The sequence below is a fragment of the Gorilla gorilla genome, chromosome 11 (assembly GCF_029281585.2).
Source record: "Gorilla gorilla gorilla isolate KB3781 chromosome 11, NHGRI_mGorGor1-v2.1_pri, whole genome shotgun sequence".
Lineage (NCBI taxonomy): Eukaryota > Metazoa > Chordata > Mammalia > Primates > Hominidae > Gorilla > Gorilla gorilla.
The window spans coordinates 107,843,092-107,864,917 of NC_073235.2; the positions used below are offsets into that span (position 1 = coordinate 107,843,092).

Genomic DNA, 21,826 nt, shown 5'->3' on the forward strand with positions numbered 1-21,826 from the left:
GCAAAAGTGGTGAGATGTGAAAGGCTATCATAATCTATTTGTGAACACCTACTTCTGTTAGGTTTCATGATAAATTTTTACATCAAGTTGTCTCATCCTATGAGGCCTTATCTACATTTTACAAATAAGTTCAGTAAGCTTGAAAAAAGACTCAGTAATTAAATCATACTCAGAGATGTAATTAGCATCAGAATCCAGGGCCTTTTAAGGTCAAAGCTTGGGATCTTCCTTTTTATTTTCATGCTACTCCCTTCCCCAGGAGTGAAGGTGTTCTAGGTGCTAAAAGGCATTTTTGCTCCTCCCAGATCAATTGATGCAAATAATTATTCACCTAAAACCTTTATTGTCTTTATGAACCTTCATGTCTGTCTGACCTTCCACTGTTCCTGAAGCATATCTTTTTCTTAATGAAACGATTTAACATATTTTATTCTAACAAATATGTCATTTGTATCTCCTCATTAGACCATGGGGTTGAGTATCTGATTCTTTTAAGAAAAACAGTGTGTACTGAATGGATTAAAACAAATTAACAAATTTATGAAGGAATTACTTGGATTTTCCAATATTCTTTAATGAGCTAAAGATGACAGTGTAAGAACATATGAAAAGTATTGGATTTTTGCAACTTTCAATTTAAGACTTTCTAAGGTTCATGGAGAAAGAAAAGGAATTTTAAAGAGATCACTAAAGAGTTGTGAACATATGGATAGTTGGATAATGATGAAGGGAATAAGCCCTCCTTTTTTACCCTATGTCACCATGGCTGAGAGATGCATTATGATATTGGAAAAAAATTTCAGCTGCTGAGTTCTGATTAGCTCACTCTCAGAGCTGCAGCACATTCGAGATGGAGCACAGTGCTTTTGGGAAAGCTTGCTAAGATAAATGAGATAAATGTTTGCACCATTATACTAATTCCCTAGCCCCCTTTTCAGCAAAAGCCTTGTTTTGTGTGTGTGTGGGTGTGGGTGTGTGTTTGTGTGTGTGTGTGTTTCAAGAGATGGAAGAATTTTTTAACACATGAAAACTCACATTGCTGAAAACTCAAAAAGTCTTCCTAAGCAGAATCATTATGCCAAATTGTCATTGACATACGAAAACACTATAGATTAATGCAGTAATAGTTCATGGTTGCTCAGGAAGAATACTTAATTTACAATTTGAAACAGGTTTGCATTCCTTAGAAATTCTGGAAATCAATCAGTGGCACAGAAATTGATCTGCTAAAGGAGAGAAAAATTGATTTTTAATATTGGCAACTACATCAATTTTTTTAAGTTCTGAAGGAACAACTCTTGAAAACAAATTTATTAACTGTTAAGGGATTACTTGATATTTAGTTTCCTAGCAAACTATCTAAAGAGAAGTATTTATGGCCTCATTAGAAGATGTATGTTTATTGTGCCAAACATCAACTTCAAAATTGCAGTCTCTATTATTTCAAAGATATGGAAATCAAAAATTAAATGAAATGGAGTTATCTATATAAGACTACCATTGCATCATATTTTAGAGTGGTACTTTGCCTCAAAGTATCTCAATATGAATAGTGAGAATCTGAACACATTTGCATATTCCCCATTCGTGATATAGTGTTGGCATTCTAAAAAAGAATAACTGTAGCTGATGGCAATTTTTATCTGAAGAGATTTGTGCATGATAGCAATATACAATCTTCTGTCAGCATAAGAAGAGCATCTGGGGCCCATTAACTCACCAAATCTGCCACTGTTCTGCAAATTTTTATTAAGCAAGTGTAGTCCCTAATAGTCACTTATGTTATGGAATGCGTATCAAATGCTATCAATAAGCAAGGGGATTGTTTTCCCCCAGTGAGAATGCATTTGAAGTGTATAAGAAAGCTTGACAAAAGAATAAAACACTTTAAGTGATCACTATATTAATATAAATGTATCCTACTGGGAAGCCAATGTGTGTAAGTATTATGTGCACTTTGATGTTTGCCACTAACTAGTTCTCAGAGTGCCATCTTTTTCATAGATTTTTTCCCCTGTATTTTCTTTCTCTCAATTCTAATGATGAACTGGTTGAAATTAAGTGAAAAGACACAGACTATTTATGCTTTTTAAAAAGATGCCATTGATGCTGGGCAGTTCTAATTAGCTTCAAAGGCTTACAACCATGAGAATTAGAAACATAGGCCATCAGGCTGCTGTTTCTCAAACAAGCCTTCCTGAATCAGAGAACATACCGGGAAATTAACAAGCATCCAAGCCAAAGAGTGTCCTCTTTATTAAGCACCTTATGATAATTAGGTAAAATAATGTACATCAATCTTGAATTGAATATGAGGAAGCATGAGGTTAGTGTAGAAATCCTATTATCTAAATAAATCGGAAGAAATATCAAGAGGAGGCAGTCCATGGTACTCTCTAAGTATGTAATAATGGTTATAATAAAATAACAGTTATAAAAATATTTATGAATTGCAGCTTCAGAAACCTGAGCATTTCATTGGTATCTCTTCTATTATTGTAATATCCATTTACGATAATCAAGAGCAAGTAGTACCAGTCCTTGGGTAAAACTGAAGGATAAGAAAGGGAATTAAATAACCTATAAATACAAATACTTTTTTAAAAAGAAAGAAGAAAGAAAAGGAGAAAAAATTCTGTCATCAGAACGAGAACAAGAAACTTAGACTCTTGCTCCATCAACACTCTCTTACTCAATGCTTTTAATTAATACTTTACTGTTTTGGAATCAAAGACCTTTCCCACACCAGGCCCATTTATTTTTCAATCTCTTGTAAATAAGTCCTTTGTTTAAAATGACACACCTGTCACATTTCATATCGCTACCATTCCAATCACTGTGCTAAATATTATGCAGTGAAACTACTAGATGTAAGCTTAAGCCCCAAGAGATAATTTTAACAGTAGCTCTAAGGTAATGCGAGTTATAAAGGAAGTTGGTATTAATTATAACACTTGCCATTTAAAAAAAAAAACTTGGTGGCATGTGTAATTTTACCTCATTTTCTCATTTGCTACTGTTATTTAAATTACTTCCTAGCACTAAGCATGTGTATAAAAGATGATTGTTCCAAATTTAACCTTTTAAATAAAATGTATTCTATCAATTAAGTCATTATAGTTCCCTCTCTTTTCCATTATGTTTATTCATTTATCTTCTGTCCTAAAGATAGACATCTGTGTCAGTGAATATTTCGGAGAAAAACCTCTAATTTTTATGCCTATCACCCATTTGGATTTTCTACAATGTTTTTCAAATAGTTTATATTAGTGTTTGAGATAATTTCAAATTGTCAATTAAAATAATGATAAGTATAATAAATAATAAATATTATTCAGCCAAAAAGTTAAGAAGATAATTTGTTAAGCCTAATATGGCCAGGGAATTTGCAAGTACTTAAATCAGCTTAGGTTTTTTAAAAAAGATAAAAACAAAGCAGCAAAAGCCTTACCTTTGTATGAATCCCTTCTCCTGAATGACTATACATAATAAAACCGTACAGTCTAGTGTACTTTCATTGCCTTTCTTCCACTGCAGGATGATTTAGGAGCCAGGTAAACTGCTAGGTCATATCTGTTGTGGTTGTGGAATGATCCATACAATAACAATGTAAAAGTACCTAGTGCCCTGCTGAAGCATAGTATGCTCTCAATTATTTTGTCTCTTTAGTTCTTTATAATTCTGAGCAAATTAAATCACGTACCCCACAACCGTCATCAAATACACCACCTTTACCACTCTCACAACTTCCATTTATCAAATGTTTTCATTTATTGAGAATTATGTGTCTGGAACTGTGCAAAGTGCTTTTGTACATTTTTTTTTCATTTAGTTCCAACTCTCTGTGTACTGTTTTTTCCCCCATTTCTCATATGGAGAAACTAAAGCTAAAAAGAACTTAGTGGCTGGGCGCAGTGGTTCACGCCTGTAATCCCAGCACTTTGGGAGACCAAAGCAGGCAGATCACCTGAGGTCAGGAGTTCGAGACCAGCCTGACCAACATGGAGAAACCCCGTCTCTACTAAAAATACAAAATTAGCAGGGCATGGTGGCGCATGCCTGTAATCCCAGCTACTCAGGAGGCTGAGGCAGAAGAATTGGTTGAACTCGGGAAGTGGAGGTTGCAGTGAGACGAGATCGTGCCGTTGCACTTTAGCCTGGGCAACAAGAGCGAAACTCCGTCTCAAAAAAAAAAGGAGCTTAGTAACTTGCCTGGTAATGCTGGCATTCAACCCACATCTGTCTGATTACCAGCTATGATGTTAGTCTGTCTTTCTATTTTGTTTCTCATTAATGATGATGACAGTAGTTCATATTTATTAAGTACTTATTCTGTGGTCTTCTAAGTACCTTGCATATATTTGCACATGTAATCATCACCACAAACCTGTGGGGTAAGGAATATCCTCTTATGATGAGACTGAGGCCACAGAAAGTTAAAATGATTTGCACGAAACTGTTGTTTCCAAACAAGGATTCCAATTCAGAAAGATTATTTCTCATCTGTAGAATGAGAATGGATATTTTAGCTTGAACCCATCAGAATCATCAATTTCAAAACATGTTAAACAAAATTATAGCTAACATTTAGTCAGCCTGGTCACCACAGAAAGATAACTATTAATAGCATATATTCAAATAAAGAGAGTAGTTTTCCAGCATATAGTTGGTTGCGTTGTCTTATATTCCAGGTTTCTCAGGTAATGACTCTTCCGTGACTCTTATCACAAGTGTAATGGAGTGGTTAAGAGTGCCATATTTAAGTTCAGACTTCTCCATTTATGAGGTGTATGTCAGTTTCTTTATCTGTAACATAAGGATAGTAATAATAATACTTTCCAGGTCGTTGTGAGAATCGAATGAATGAATAGATACAAAGTGCATAGCATAAAACCTGTGTGTTACAAGTACTCAGAAAATATGAGTTGCTATGGTTATTTTTAATCATTATCATTGTTTTCTAATGCTTTTCTACTTACAGTGTAGATTGATTCTATGTAAGTGATTTTTAGGCCTGAGAAAAACAGAATTTGGCTCACAACTGCTGCCTTATAAATACTTACCTCCCAACTAGAAATAAAACAAAAAGTCTAACAATATTTTTAAGCAGTTGGGAACAGAATAATCACAGATATGTAGTGCTTTTATCTAGAAAATAAAGAAATAGCTTAGAAAAGGAGGGCCAGGTGGGAGTGGGAAGATTATGTATAGTAACTGGGTCAATTAAGACTGAATGTTGTGGGCAGAGAAAAAAAGGGACATGTTACTCTGAGATCAATCTAGTGTTAGGCAAAATGGAAGAGATTCTTCTTGTTAGCAAATTTCCCCTCGCCTTGCTTCAACCCTTGAGACCAGAGTTTTATGTACTAACATAGACAGTGGCACATGGTAATAAACAGCTTTTGTTGAATATTAAAGTGATGATCTATGCAGAGATGCTTAAGGATTAAGAACTTTGCATCTGTGTTCATGAAGGATGTGGGTTAGCAGTTTTCATATCATGTATTTTTCTGATATTAGTTAGTATCTGGGTAACACTAGCCTCATAGAATGGCTTGGGAAATCCTCTCTCTTTCTAATACATTTTCTGTAGAATTGGTCTTATTTACTTCTTAAATGTTTGGTAGAATTCACCAGTGAAGCCATCTGGGCCTAGAGTTTTGTTTGTGGGAAAGTTTTACTTATAAACACATTTTTTTTTTCAAAAAACTACTATAGGGCTACCCATATTATCTAATTCTTCCTATATGACCTTCAGTAATTGTGTCTTTTAAAAACGAATCCGTTTCATCAGAGCTCCATTAATCTAGAGTTAGTTTTTCCCCGCTGTTGAGGCAAGACCCTTCTTCACATTCAAATGGATGCCCTTCAGTTATGAAGTTTTCTACTCTGGCTGTTGGCAATAGACACTATTCCCAGCCCTGTGTGAACTTCGGATGCTGTTCCTCTTCCAGTTTGGAATGGTTTTTTGCCAACTCTTGGGTTAATTTTCTTATACACATATGATCATCAGTATTCAACTACATATATGAGGAGATTTTTCTGAAGATAGTATTGCTCTTTCCTCTCTGGTTCTCTGCTCTGCAACCTCTGTCTGCCTTGGCTTCCTGGGATGCCCAGCACCATGCCCTCAAGCTGGGGCCATCACTGTTCTGCTTGGGTGTTGGCTTTCCTGCACGGCTGCCTGGAGGCTTTCTTCAGAGAATAAGCTGGGGCAATTGTAAAGTTGACGTCATTTGTTTTCCATCTCTTGGGATCACTGCATTTTGTTGCCTCATGTCTAATCTGTTGAATGCCATTGTTTCTTGTTTTGTCTAGTTTTTAAAATTGTTTCAAGGGGAATTACAAATCTGTTCCCTTTTACTCTATTTTGACTAGATAACAGAAGTCTAATTCTTAAGTATTTAATATACACACAGACACACACACGTATTGCTGTTATGCTGAAAGAATTTTATTATATTGTATACATCCCTGGGTCTATGAATTTGGTTTCTCCTCTTGTAAACGTGGAAGAAACAACCCAGTTAAAATAACTGAAAGTACTGAAAATTATGAGAAAATGAAGTTATGTTCATAAAAGATCTAATAAACATATATTTATTCATAGCTGTCTTCAAGATATCTACCAATAAAAGTGAGGTATCCCAGGGTAGGCTGGGAGAAAAAAATGTTTCTCAAATCTCTTCCAGTAAAAGATTTAACTTATTATGAATCTGCATTAATTTACTGTTTAAAAATTGTCTGATTTACAAGCCGGTCTGATCCTTGTCTCTTTTATTTCTTCTCCTCAGTGCCAGATGAAAGCAAGGTTCGCTCATTGGCTGGACAAAAATCGGGTAAGAAATTCCTTGTAACTGACTATATTCCCCTTCCTGGAAATCACTGGCTGTGTTTTAGTAGCAGTTGGAACCTGTTTCTATCCACTAGTCACTGAAAGGCTTTCTAATTAATACATGAGATGTCTCTGACTTCCACAAAGATGACTTATTGCTTGGCTGTGTGTATAGTGGCATAATGTATGCTGACTCAGAATGTTTGGGAGGAAAGAATAAAGATTTCCAAAAAGATATATAAAACCAAAAATCTTAAATCTGTACTCTAGCTAAACACTTAAAAAAATTGCAAGAAAACCCAAGAAAGTTCAAGATTCTTTCCCATGATGACTTTCATATTTAAGTGGCAGGACAGAGAATTCCAGAATAAGAAAGATATGATCATTTTTTTCTCCTCAAAAAAGAATAGGATTTTTTTTCTTTTTTTTTTCTGCCTGTCATCAAAATGGATTGTTCCAGGGATGTATGCATTATTTTTATTTAGAGACATGAATGAGCTCCCTAGATATTCTCTAGGAAGTCCACAAAAATTTCTAAGGATCTCTTAGGTCTTTATCATGTGTGAGTTACCTTCACTCCTAAAATCCAAGCTGTTTTTTCATTGCCAAGTCGACTGCCTTCTATTCCTTTTTCCTTCCTCCATCATCATTTATTCACATTAGTTGAAAACATTTAAAGCTACTAAGCTAGCAAATAGTGGAGTAATCCCTTTCCTCTAGGGGCACATTATTTTGGAGGAGAAAATGTCCATTTTGCTCATAGCATTGCCCCTCTAAACAACAGAAGGATTATGATTTGCTGACATCCCTCCACTGGTGAAACAAAGAAGTCTTTCCCATCACCAAGTGTCTCCCGTGTTTGTGTGCCCATTATGTTTTCAGCAGTAAGTGGCCTTGATGCCTCATTACCTCCATCATGTTCCAGGGCAAGATTATGATTTTTTTCCTTTCTTCTTTCTCCAGATTCTCTTGTGATAACAGCAGGGAAGGGCTGGTTCACAACTCAGATTTTTTTTTCTTGCTTTTCCTAATAAAAAGCCTAAGAGGTTAGATCACTGTGAAAGAGATTTCTATGGGAGTGATAAATTGCCACAGGCTGCTTGTTCCCAACATCCTCTTCCATTAAATTCTCTACTACTGGACATACTTTTAGGAGCTTCAGAAGGAAGTTCTCATGACCAGGGAACCCCAAGGATAATCTATAATATCTTCATCTTAAATACATTCTACTGCTTATAGTTCTCTTATACATATTGTTATAATACCTGAAGATGAAAAGCCTTTTCTTTGTACTGGGATAGGCTTCAAGGCAAAAAGTTGAAGTCCTTTTCTGGAATTTTTATCAATTTGGTTTTTGAAAATGAGCAAATAAATTTTCTGGCTTTTTCCAGGAAATCAAATCTTATTCTAACCTTAATTTCCAAGCACACTACTATTAGGTGGCAATTAAAAGTTTGTCACTCTTTTTAGATGAGAACTTTGTCATCTTTGTATATTGCCATAACATTTTATGTAAATTTCAATGATCTGTCTTTGCATAGTGTGATATAAAATATTAATAAAGAATTATGCTAAGTGCAAAATTTGAAATAATAATCTTCCAAAAAAGTTTTAGTCAAAAATGGCAGAATTTTAAAGCTGTCACACAGGTTCATTGCAAATTCCATACAGCAACTTCACTTTAGCTGATAGAAATAGTTCCAGCAGTCTTTATGTCACATGAACCACACTGTTTAAATACTTCTGATGTTTTAAAGAATATTTCTGTTACTAATTAGTACTGTTATTCCAACATGCACTATTTTTATATTTTTAAGTGCTATTATAACGTTATCACTGCTTCATGTTTTTCATTGGGCATCTGTAGAAATGCCGAAAAATAACCAGACACTTGATAACTTTGGAGCAAAAGTGGCCTGCAATGAAGAGGGCTAAACAATCACCAAAAACCATATACTGTAGAGTCACATTAAATGAGAGCATCTTGTAAAACACTACAAACGGTTCTGAGAAAGCACAGAGCAGCATTAGAGGAAAATACTCAAATAAGGTTCAAAATTTATGTACTCTAAGAACATACCCTTCCCCATTTTTTTGTTTTTTGTTTTTGTTTTTGAGACAGCATCTCTCTCTGTCACCCAGGCTGGAGTGCAATGCCATGATCACAGCTCACTGCAGCCTCAACTTCCCTGGCTCAGGTGATCCTTCCACCTCAGCCTCCCGGATAGCTGGGACTACATGTGCATGCCACCATGCCCAGCTAACTTTTATTTTTATTTTTACTTTTTTGTAGAAATAGGATTTTGCCTTGTTGCCCAGGTTAGCGTCAAACTCTTCTGGGCTCAAGCAATCCACCTTCCTTAGCTTCCTAAAGTGCTGGGATTACAGGTATGAACCACAGAGCCTGGCCACTCCCCCAATTTTTTACATTTCTTTCTTTTGGAAAATTAGTCTTGAATTATAATGATCCTCAGGAACTCACCCCTCACATAAAACATAGCTCCCCTCTGTGCGTTGCATTTACGTGAAGGGATATCTCATTGGGATTTGGTGGTGGTGGTGGTGGTGGTGGCAGCAGCAGCAGCAGCAGCAGAGGGTTAAGGGTTCTCTTGATTCTAACAACCTCTTTCAGTTACAAAATCATTTTTTAAATTCATCTAAATTCACCTGTAGTCTCAGTCGGCTACAGGTCATCTGTGACCACTAAGTAAGTTACCAGGTTGTATTTTAACTTATAAATCTCTACTTGTCTCACCATTCTTTTTTTTTTTTTTTTTTTTTTTTTGAGACGGAGTGGCTCTGTCCGCCGGGCTGGAGTGCAGTGGCGCGATCTAGGCTCACTGCAAGCTCCGCCTCCCGGGTTCACGCCATTCTCCTGCCTCAGCCTCCCGAGTAGCTGGGACTACAGGCGCCCGCTACCGCGCCCGGCTAATTTTTTGTATTTTCAGTAGAGACAAGGTTTCACCATGTTAGCCAGGATGGTTTCGATCTCCGGACCTTGTGATCCTCCCGCCTCGGCCTCCCAAAGTGCTGGGATTACAGGCGTGAGCCACCGCGCCCGGCCTGTCTCACCATTCTTAAAAGGAATCAGTTAACTTCTTTTTGTTGCGATATTGTCCCCTTTTCCAAATTCTTTCTTCAGAATATTTAGGTTAAAATAAGAGTTTTTTGGTTTTTTTGTTTTTTTTTTTTTGAGACAGATTCTCCCTCTGTCGCCCAGGCTGGAGTGTACTGGCACGATCTCTGCTCACTGCAACCTCTGCCTCCCAGATTCAAGCAATTCTCCTGCCTCAGCCTCCTGAGTAGCTGGGATTACAGGCACGTGGGTGGCACCCGGCTAATTTTTTTGTTTGTTTGTTTGTATTTTTTTTTATGCTAAGAGTCTCTCGCTCTTTCTCTTTAACTATAGAAATGTGAGCAGCTTTTATACTATCCAAGACCAACAGGAAGTTAAACAAATTAAATTGTATATACTGACCTAAATCTATCATCCAGCCTCTTATTCAAGATGGCATTCAAGAAGATCATCCAGCCTCTTATTCAAGACTAATAAATTCATCTGAGTTAAAATTTCTTGAGTCAGCTACTTAGTCTGTAAAGAGCTATTTCGTGCCAAGTTCCATCTGTTGGTCTGGCTTGGGTACCTCCCAAATTTGTGACAATATTTTTGGTACCCTTTTCTTGGCTTAATTTTTAAATGGTTGATCCTTCGGAGCTCAGATCCAATCAAAGGCCCAGGTAAAATAAATCTTTATAATATTTTTGACCCAAAAATGTAGTGTTCCCCTCACCCCTTCTGGAATTAATCCAGTAGTCTTGAGATTTCTCTAACCCCTATTTCAGGGGCTTCCCCAAAAGGGCATTGTATCTCATTACCTTGGCAAGGAAGATAGTAGGATGATTCTCCTGTTTCTGAGTTGGTAGAATCCTCCTCCAAATATGAGAGATATTTAAGTCTATGGTATGGTAAGACCTGCCCAGAGAAGTTAGAAATAAAATACCCTTTGTTTGGTTCCTTGAAGAAAAATCACAAGTTTCATAGAGCCTTGAAAAACCAAAAACGTCTTTAACCTCTTTCCTTGTTTCACTAATTGAACTCTGACAAAATTCAAATTCTAGCAATGCCTGGAGAAAAAAAAAAACCAGAAAAATGTATTTTTTAACAATAAAACCATTTTTAAATGATTTAAATATTCTGAGGGAACATTAGGATCCAGAGAAAATGACATCAAATTTAGCACAGCTTTTTTTTTTATTGTTATGCTTTAATTTTGCTTATACTCAGGGTCTTAAAGAGTGTCTTTAAGAAGGAGTTCTTTCTTATTTTCTTTCTGTCTACTAAAATGACACCTCAACCAATAGTTTAATGCTCCTTTACGTTCAGACAGAAAGGGCTTATAAATTTTACTTTTTTTAGTGTCTTCTTTTTTTTTTGTTTTGATTTACTGCTTGGAACTGTTTTAATATGTATTGACTGTCTGCAGAGATCTTTGCTGACCCAGCTCTTTAAGATGATGCAGTACTGAAGAAGGCCGATGAGTTCTTCTTTATGAGCTCTGACATATTAATTAGCAAAATGGACTAAAAAGCTTGGCTATTTCTGTTTTAATTTCTTATATTCTCAAACACCTGTCCATATAGCTGTAAAACAGGCAAGTCTGTGAAAGTAATGGTTGGCAGCAAGTCCAGACCTTTTCTGAGACAACTTTATCAATTAATGAGCAAGTACTCATTAACAATCTAGGGAGCTATTTCTATGTGAGGCCACTAAGTATGTTTGGTATCCTAACACAGTTTGATGAAAAAACTGAAGCTCAGGTAATTTAAATACTTGATCTCAGCTGGGCATGGTGGCTCACACCTGTAATCCCAGCACTTTGGGAGGCCAAGGCAGGCGGATCATTTGAGATCAGGAGTTTGAGACCAGCCTGGACAACATAGTGAAACCCCGTCTCTACTAAAAATACAAAAATTAGCTAGGCATGGTGGCCCATGCCTGTAATCCCAGCTACTTGGAAGCCTGAGGCAAGAGAATCGCTTGAACCCACAAGGTGGAGGTTGCAGTGAGCCAAGATCACACCACTGTGCCCCAGCCTGGGCAACAGAGCAAGACTCCATCTCAAAAAAATAAAAAATAAAAAAATAAAAAACTTGACCTCTCAGCTGGTAACTAGTTTAGGGTAAGGATATGAACCCCAGCATTGTATGGTGGAGCTTATGCTTTGGGGCAATTTATATTTCACTAGCACGTGCCTTATGAAAGACACAGCCCCTACATGACACACACACATATCAAGCTATCTGATACATCTTTACTTGCGTTGTGTAACCTCAGCCAGCTGAACTAGGAACACAATAGCTATAATTTATCTACCAAACTACTGTAGTTCCTTGAGTATGAGAGGGACATCTAATCTGATCGTTCTTGCCTTTGTTTCCTTACATGTATGTGTGCATGTGTACATGTATAGGAGTGTGTGAGCCAAGTTGAGAGCTGTATGAGAGAGAAGATGTGCATGTGACGTGTATAAATTATAGCAAAGGCACACGTGCAGGTGTTGTGTATCCTTATAACAAAGGCCAAGAGTTTAGTACGCAAGTTACTACTTCAGCAGGCCTTACATTTTGTTTTAAATGCAATGTGTATAAACCTCAAATCTAGAGTGTTCAAATGTGACCTAAGAAATTTCTAGATCCTTGCAAAAGAACAGAGCTTTTAAAACCATAGGGTGATTGGATAGTCACTTTAATTCAAGAGCAATGAATTATTAAATGACATTTCATAAATTGTGTTGTCTTATTATTCCATACTTTTATAGAATATTAAAATTTGTGCATTTACATTTTGGAACACCAGTTATGGCCATTTAAAAAATATTTGCATCTTCTAATTGGATTGCAAATTTTCATGAATTTTTATGGTTATTATTGATGAGGAGCTAAAATTTTCAAGTTAGTGGTTCGTGTACTTGAACTTTCTTTCCTCATCAACTCATTAAGATATGACAGCATGGTTCTCTATTTGGACAAACATCTTTATTGGATGCTTTCTAAGCTTTTGTCATTTGTTATGTTGGATAAATATAGCTTTAGACACAAGAAATATATACATTTCTCACATGCTGCAGCCTTGGTTTATATTTCCATGGGATTCAGGAAGTTGTCATAAAGAAGTTAGCAATATGTCTAGCGTTCTTCCTGTACAAAGTTGATTGTGAAGCAACTCTAGTATTTCCACATTTTCAAAAAAAAAATAATGTGGTCTGTAAAATTCAATGAATTAAACTGAATTAGAAACAAATATTTCAGTCTTTTTCATAAAATTCTTTACTCCTCAAATATGGAGCGGGTTTATGCATCTCTAAAATTCATGAGTAAATAAAGAGACAACATATGTTTCCAAATCAAGTTTCAAAATAAATTATTTTAGTTCCACTCATGTTTATTAAATGCCCACTCTACACAGATATTGTGTTAAGTGCTAGAGATACAAAGTAAAATAAGACAAGTTCTCAGCCTTATAAAATGTTTATAATATGGAGAAACATACATATAATATGGAGAATATAATATGGAGAAAAAATACAAATGCCTAATTCAGTATTTGTTTGACACCCTCATGCTAAAGAGTTCAATGCAAAAACCTCACAGAGGAAATATTGCTTAATTCCATTTGGAATTGGGGATGCCTGTCACGTTTCAGAAAGGATATGCTTCCATAGCAGGATCTGAAAGCAAAATAGAAACTGGCGATATAGAAAAGGTCAATGAGCCAACACATTTCAGGCTTCTGGAAAGTTCTGAGAACATGAAACATCATGGTATATTTAAGAAATTTTAAGCAGTTCAGTGTGGCAGCAGTACAAAGAGAAAGTGACAAGATACCAAGTTAAGCCAAGTAGGCAGAGATTAGACCATACAGACTCATACCAAATGAAAAAGTGCCATTTTATCCTGTAGGCTCAGATAATCTAAACAGATTAAATAAGAGGTCACTTTTATATTCTAGTAATATCAATCTTTTGGTTGTAGGAACCTGAAGGGAACCCCCCCAACCAAAAAAAAAAAAAAGGAGAGAGAGACTAATAGTCCATATAAGAGATGATGTTGGCATAAGTGTCAGTGATTAGCAATGGAAGGGGAAAGAAAAGTAAGAAATATTTAGGCAAGAAAGCTTTGAGTATTTTTTTTTAAGTTAAACTTAATGGGTAAGTAAAAAAGGGTATACAACTTGATTTTCATTGTACTTGTCAGCTATTGCTGCAACTATGCTGCATAATAAAACCAACAGTAAACATTTATTTCTTGATCACATATCTCCAGGTATACTGGAATTTGCTGGTGTCTCCAATGTTTGGGTTTAGCTCCAACTTACAGGTTAGGACCAGCTTTTCTGCAGGTGTTGACCAGCAATTTCCTGCGGCATTTACTTCTTGATAACAAGAGTGAGAAGATAGAGACAGGGTAGATAGACACTTAAGAGTGAAATGTATTAACACAAAGGCTCTGGCCGCCCCCCTACAAAGGAGGCCATGGAGCCAATGGAACTGATGGAGGAAATGCTGGGACTGTGGGTCAGTGCTGACACACCCATGGCCATACGTTTGGTCTTCTTGACCTTGGCTGGGCTGGTGGATGGGAAGCCAGTATGGATCACCTTGTGGATGGATGCAAAGAGACCAAACTTGGCGGGCACTGGAAGTACCTGGGGAAGCAGGAGAGACTCACACTGCTGTCATGGCCCCACAGCCTGGAGCCTCCCCTGCCTCCTCTGCCTCTTCAGAGCCCAGCAGAAAGACAGAGAGAGAAGCCTCCTTGGGGTTCCATTACCCACACTCCAAGGTGGAAATCTTTCAGATGGTTAGATGATGAAGGTAGTAGAAGGCAAGGATGATTGGGAGTAGAAGGAAGAGTGACAGGCTAGCATGAGCTGTGCAGCAGCAAGATTCCATATGAGCAAAGTGCAGAAAGTGAGAAAAAAGGACCAAGTTGGATCTCCTCCTAACCCTGACCTGCACGATATGGGTGTGAGAAGCTTCAATTGAGAAAGCTGCTGAGAAAGTAGAACTCATAGTGGAGAACTGCATTTCAATTAAGAAAACAAAAACAAAAACACCACAGAGGTGGTTTGAAAGAAGAGGTTGGGTTGAAAATGAACAGTATTTTGTCAACCATGGAAGGATAGTTGGACTCAAGAAGGCAAGGTAGAAGAGTCTAGGATAGAGGGGAGAAGTAGGACAGAAAGTCATGTTGGAAGACACACAGAGTGGTATCATTAGTTGTAGAGAAATTAAAAAAAAAAAAAGCTGAGATGCTCTGATTCTAGTGACCAAGGGAGATTATAAGCTACCTACTTGCAAGACCTTTCATTTTAAACATCTTTGGAAAATCTAGTCTGCCAGTACTCACCAAATGGCTGTCTAGCCATTCTAGCAATGTTTTAAATCTTAAGTTTTTTCAGCTAAATCGTAGCCGACACCTCATATTGGAAGTACACATTAAATACTCAACCTGGAAAATCTGAAGGTGAGCTCTTACATAATGGACCTCCCAGTCTATGTTGAATAATGTATGTCAAGCTGAAATTTTATTTCTAAAATCTGATAAAGTTATAATATTGCCAGCTAATGTTGAGAAATATTTTAGGATGTATTGGTTTTCATAATATTGCTATTACTTCATGTAAGATGAAGGGTGTTTAGGTGTACGAGTTTCAAACATGAATTGAATACTGTTTATTGGAGGTAAGAGGAAGCCTTAAAAGACATATATTTCAAGAATACTATTGCCTCCTTACAAAGCACTCTTTTGTTCCTACATTGAGGCTCCAGTAATGTGATGAATTTCAGTATTTTTTTTTTTTTTTTGAGATGGAGTCTTGCTCTGTCACCCAGGCTGGAGTGCAGTGGCGCCATCTCGGCTCACTGCAGGCTCCGCCCCCCGGGGTTCACGCCATTCTCCTGCCTCAGCCTCCCGAGTAGCTGGGACTACAGGCACCCGCCACCTCGCCCGGCTAATTTTTTATATTTTTAGTAGAGACGGGGTTTCACCGTGTTGGTCAGGATGGTCTTGATCTCCTGACCTCGTGATCCGCCCGCCTCGGCCTCCCAAAGTGCTGGGATTACAGGCGTGAGTCACCGTGCCCGGCCGAAGTTCAGTATTATTAACCAGTTATACGAATGCTTCCATCACCTTGTCGTGACCTGCGCTTCCAGCCTTGTCTTTTGCCACCATCACCCTCCATCTACAGGTTCCCAACTCCCAGCTAGTCACAGTTACTCTCTGACCATATTTTGCCCTTTTATGCCTTGGAGCCCCAGTTGAACTCTTGAAGACGCACCTCCGAGGGAAACCTTCCCCTGCTTTCTCAGGCAGTCTCTCTCTTGGTGCCCAGGATTGTTTAACTTCAAGTGTCTCTAGGTTCTATTCTTTCACACTTTCTTGCCTCAACTCACACTTCTGCTCCAGAGCCAGTCAGTTCCTGTAAGAGATAGGGAGAAAAACAGTTTTTTTTCTATTCTCACACATACAACACAGAATACTAAGCACAGCACAGAATGCTTCAATTCTGATCACCAAAATGTATATGGTTTTTCCCCGCACACACTGACCAGTTCTCCAGGGGACAGCAACTCGGTGTCCTATAATTCAATTCAATTCTGACACTATCTACCTGGCGGTAGAGTCAGAATCCACAGATTAAGCTCTTAGTTCCACAAGCCTGTCCCATTCAGAAGCCAGTCCCACGTCCTAAGTTGTGACTTGGGCCTCTGACCAACCAGCTGTAATTCACAGTTCCCATGACTCTCCTCAGGTTCAATTAATATTCTAGAGTAGCTCACAGAACTCAGGCAAATGACTTACTTAGGCTTACTCATTTATTGTAAAGAACATTGCAAAGGATACAAATGAAGGGCTGGATGGAAGAGATGAATAGAGCAAGGTTGTGGGAAGGTTCTAGGAGCTTCCATGCACTCTCTCCAGGCATCTCTGTGTGTTCAGCAATCTAGGAGCTTTCCAAACCCTGTCCTCTTGGGCTATTATGGAGGCTTCCTTAAGTAGGTAGGATTGATTACATTATTGGCCATTGGTTAGCAACTCAACTTTCAGCCCTTTTTCTCTCTCTTGGGCTTAGAGGGTGGGACTGAAAGTTCCAACCCTCTAGTCATTTGGTTGATTCCCTTGGCAGGCAGACCCAAATCATGAGGCTATTCAAGAGCTTTTGTTCATCAGTCATCTTATTAACGTTCAAAGATACATCACTTTGGAGATTCCAAGGGTTTAAGGAGCTGAGTGTCGGGAAATGAGAGGACAACCAAATATATATTTTATATTACATATCACAGCCTCAGAGATCCCTCTCAGGATGTTTTTTTTTAAAAAAAAATCTCCTTTGATCAATAGTCATGGCTCCCTTATATTATTAATATTCCCGCAATCCAGCTTTTTTTCATACAGGATGGAAAACTTATCTATTGCATAGAGGGGGGCAACCAATGATAAACTCATTTAGTAAGCTAGTATTTATTGAACATGTACCGTATACCAGGCTCTTTGCCAGCTGCTACAAATACGAAGTGGTATAGAATATGGATTCTGCCCCTAAGGTTCTCACAGTTTAGTAGCAACAATAAGAATGCAAACAGTGACAATACCATGTGCTTATGTATAAATGCAAATGCATAGAAAAAGTAACAGTGGTTATCTTTATTGAAAAGGAAGATTATGGTTGGGGGTCAAAGGGACCTTCTGCTTTATCTATAGTATTTGAGTTTTACATTCAGACTATATTTAATGTACTATTTAGGTAACAAATAATTTATGGGTTAAAAATAACATTTTTAAACATAAACCATCACATACAAAACCTAGTAATAGAAATATTGTACAAATGGAAGGATCTAGCATGGGGACTGGCAAAGATTATGGGCAGAAGAACCACAGGAAAAGGGAGCTTCTAGTTTCTGGGAAGGAGATGAAAGGCTGAATCCCGGAGTCATACTGGAAACCTATTTGGGAACCTATTTGCAGCACAGAAGTATTTTGGAAGAAAAGAGAATAGAGAAAGGCTTAACCATGAGACCTGTCATTTATGGGTTGCTGGAAAAGAAAAAAGCCATAAGGAAAAACATAATTAGGGAATATTAAACCCACTTGTCAATTTTTAGTATCCTAGAGGGCAAAAACTTAGTCCTAGTAATTTATTTAATAAGGTACCCATGCAATGCCATGTACAAAAAGTCCTTTTTTAGAGGCCCATGATGCCCAACTGTATCCAATAAAAACAGACTTATAATTAGGGGGTTAATGAAGAATGTGTGAAATGAAAGAGAAAACTTAAAGGAACCTAGATTACTTCTCCTTGCTAAAATAAGCAATGCAGAATCATTCCCACTCTACTGATAATTAGAAACTGCATACCCCTACAAAACAGCTTACAAATTCCACCCCATCAAAAGAGAACAAAGCCATTCAAAGTTACCTTTTGAATGAAAACACTTTTATTAACCAATCAGTTTTTTTTTAAACCAAGCAAACAAAACCACAACTGCAAAAGAAAAAAAAAAAAAAAGACAGTTTGGTTTTAGTTTTGTAAAATATCATGGCATGCCCTCAGTGAGCTGTGAGAGACATTTAGAAATACTGGCATCAAACTGGTGACAGAGGCATTTTACTGCTGCACTAACAGGCCTCACAGAAATACTACTGTAGGTTGATTTAGTAGTCTGGTGGCCCATACCCTATTTTAAATGGTTTATATGGGCAAACACTCTTTATTTTGAAAAATTATATATTTAAATTAATGTACATTAGTAAAAGACTGATTTTTCACTTACAGCGCTGCTACATGTTTTTTGCAAATAAAATTTTTGTTCAAAAAGTTATTTTTAAGGAAATAAGAATATAAAATGCTATATGAAAATGGCAGAATATTATAAAATGGTAACACTAATTGTTGAGGTTTGAAAAACACTGATTAATTCTGTAAGCTTCTATCAGCATTTCCATAGTTTCTATCATGCTTCTTTACAAAGTTCAGGGAATCTTAGTTTGAGCAAAGAGTCTCTACCCAGACCTTCAGGATACATTAACAATGACCTACACCCTGGGTGCCTTTTCCTGTCCGTAGTCAAATGCCTTCATTTCTGGTTGAACACTGGCTTCTTCAGTGCAAGAAATGTGCAAAGCTTCACCTTTTACTTACTATAAACTTCTCTCAATAAACTCTAACTTGAGTTATATTTTCAAATATAGTCCCCCAACAGGCCATTTCATTGGAGAGAGAAACGTAACAGATGCAATGGTACACTTCCATGTGGGCCTGGAAAGCCTTACCAGATGCAGTCAGCTTTGACTTTTTCCTCTCTTAAGCCCTGACATTTACCAGCAGGAAATCAGGTTGATCCCACGAGAATACATCCCAAAGCCTCACTTTCCACCCTTTCCCGAGCCACCATCACCTGGAGAGCTTCAGTGAGGAAAACTCTCCTCAGGCCTTTGCACACGCAATCGATTAGCCCAGAGTGATCTTCCACTCTATACGGCTGATTCACTCTGATTCAGTTCTCAGGTCAAATGTTCTTTCTTCAAAGACAATTTCTGTGACCACCCTATCTAAAATAGTCACCCAACAAGAAGCCAGTTTCTCTCACCTTACTATTTACCTCCTTATAGAGCTAATCACAGTCTGTAGTACATGTGTGTGCATTTATTGATGTATGTAACCTACTGTCTGTTTCCCCTACCTCCAGAAGTGAGCTTCATGAAGGCAGAGACTTTGTATCCCCAGTGCCAAAAGCAGTGTGTGGCGCACGGCAGGCATCCTTTACGTAGTACTTGCTAAATCTTTTTTCTTGATACGTCTTTTTGCATATTTTTGCTCTCAAACTTTGTGTCCTTAAGCTTTATGTGTATGTCTTGTCTTAATAAATAGCTGGATTTTGTTTTGATGTTCAATGTGACAACCTGAATTGCAACTGGGGTTTAACACATTTACATTTATTGCAATTACTAGCATATTTAGATTTATGTTTTATTTTCAGTTTTAAATTTGGACCACTCTTTAATGACCTTTTTTCCCTCTCTTGTCATTTTAGGCTGAATTGCTTTTTAATCCCATTTTTTTCTGATAGTGATTTGAAAATTATACACTGCATTTTTGGCATGCATACCTAACAAAATCTAAAATTAGTCTGTATCTAATCCTTCTCCCAAACAATACAAGGAACTGAGAACCCTTTAGCTTTCCTAACCTGCTTCCAATTTTTATATGATTTCCATTTTGTTTTCTTTCTTATTTTTTGGTCCCAAAAATTATATATTAATTTCAGTGTTTTATGCATTCAATATTTGTTCAGACTTCTCCAAGTATTTACCAATTTCTTAACTCACCATTCTTCTTTGAATCTCTGACCTTCCCTCTTGGGTCTTTTTCCTTCTTCTGAAGTATGCCTTCCAGACATTCTTTAATGCTAGTCTAATGATGACACTGTTTTGTTTATTAGAACATGTATTTTCCTTGGCAACTAGTTTTTGTTGGGTATATAAAGTTAGACTTATAGCACATTGGAGATCTTCTTCTATTGTCTTATGGCTTCTGCTCTGAAAAGTCAGCCATCAGTGTAATTGGCTTCTCTTTACCTTTGATAAGCCTTTTATCTCTGGTTACTCTTAAATTCTCTTTGTCCTTGACGTTCACTTTCACTACAGTCTAGGTTTTGGTGTAGATTTCTTTATATTATCCTTCTTGGTATGTGGTATGACTCCCATGGCTTTATATTAATGTTTTTTATCACTTCTCGGATATTATGGCTGTTACTATGCCTCTTGCTCATTCTGTCTCCTCTTTGTGGAATTCTTACTATTTAGTAAAATGATTTTTAGGCCATACTCTCTCAGCTGTATGTGTTAAATCCTTTTTGATATTTTTCTGTCTTCTTGACTCTGCACTCCATTCTGAGTACAAATCGAGTATCTCTTATCTAAAATGCTGGAGACCAGAAATGCTTCGGATTTCAAATTTTTCTGGATTTTGGAATATTTGCATATACATAATGAGATATTTTGGGGATGGGACCCAAGTCTAGACATAAAATTCATTTACATTTCATATACATGTTGTACACATAGGCTGAAGATAATTTTATGTAATATTTTTACTAATTTGTGCATAAAACAAAGTTTGTGTACATTGAACCATTAGAAAGCAAAGGTGTCACTATCTCAGCCACCCATGTGGTCAATCTGTGGTTGTTTGGCATCACCATCATTCCCAACTCTGAATTTATATGCTACCATTAGGCAATCATTTTTTATACTTACACACATGAGTAGTTAATGACAAAAAATAGGAATACCGTTAATACAGTAAAAAATAATGTGTTCAGGTAAAAAAGCAGCACAGTGGCATCACCAGAATACCTATGTCAGCTGCTCAACAACAGCAACAACAAACAATGGCATGTGAGGTCCTATGTGGAACTTTCCACTTATAGCATCATGTCAGCGCTCAAAAAGTTCTGGATTTAGGAGTATTTCAGATTTTGGATTGTTGGAATAGGAATGTACAACCTGGACTAATTTCTCCAGACCTATCTTCTAGCTCCAGTTTAGTGTCTAAATCTCACATCTCTGCTGACTCTCATTCATGGTGACTTTTTCTTTATAAGTTTGGTAATTTCCATTTGGGAGGTCATATTTGGTTCGCTTTAATGTATGAGAATCTTGGGGAGCCTGATTTGCGTGTGCTTTTCTTCAGAGAGGATTTAGATTTGCTTCTTCTGGAGTACTGGCAGGACACTGCTAACCTGGGATCACTTTCATATAATTTCTTGGCTGACAGTTTGATTGGGAGAAAATAAACTTGATTTAATGCCTCTAAGAGGTCAGTATTATGGTTGCAAGTTCTCAAAGGAATATGGTGATTTTTTTTAATTGTTGTTTTTCCTATCTAGAGCCAGAGATGAGACAGATTTTCTTAGACTGGCTTTG

General features: G+C 37.2%; 1 protein-coding gene across 5 annotated transcripts in view; it reads left to right on the forward strand.

Moving 5' to 3' along the window:
- The window catches only part of PARD3B (par-3 family cell polarity regulator beta), a 1,084,399-nt gene that overhangs the window by 699,839 nt on the left and 362,734 nt on the right, over positions 1–21,826 (forward strand). For all 5 annotated transcript variants that reach the window (XM_063695123.1, XM_019022741.4, XM_019022742.3 and 2 more), the window contains one exon: positions 6,795–6,839. In XM_063695123.1, the coding sequence (XP_063551193.1) occupies positions 6,795–6,839 (45 nt within the window). The remainder of the gene's footprint in view (positions 1–6,794; positions 6,840–21,826) is intronic.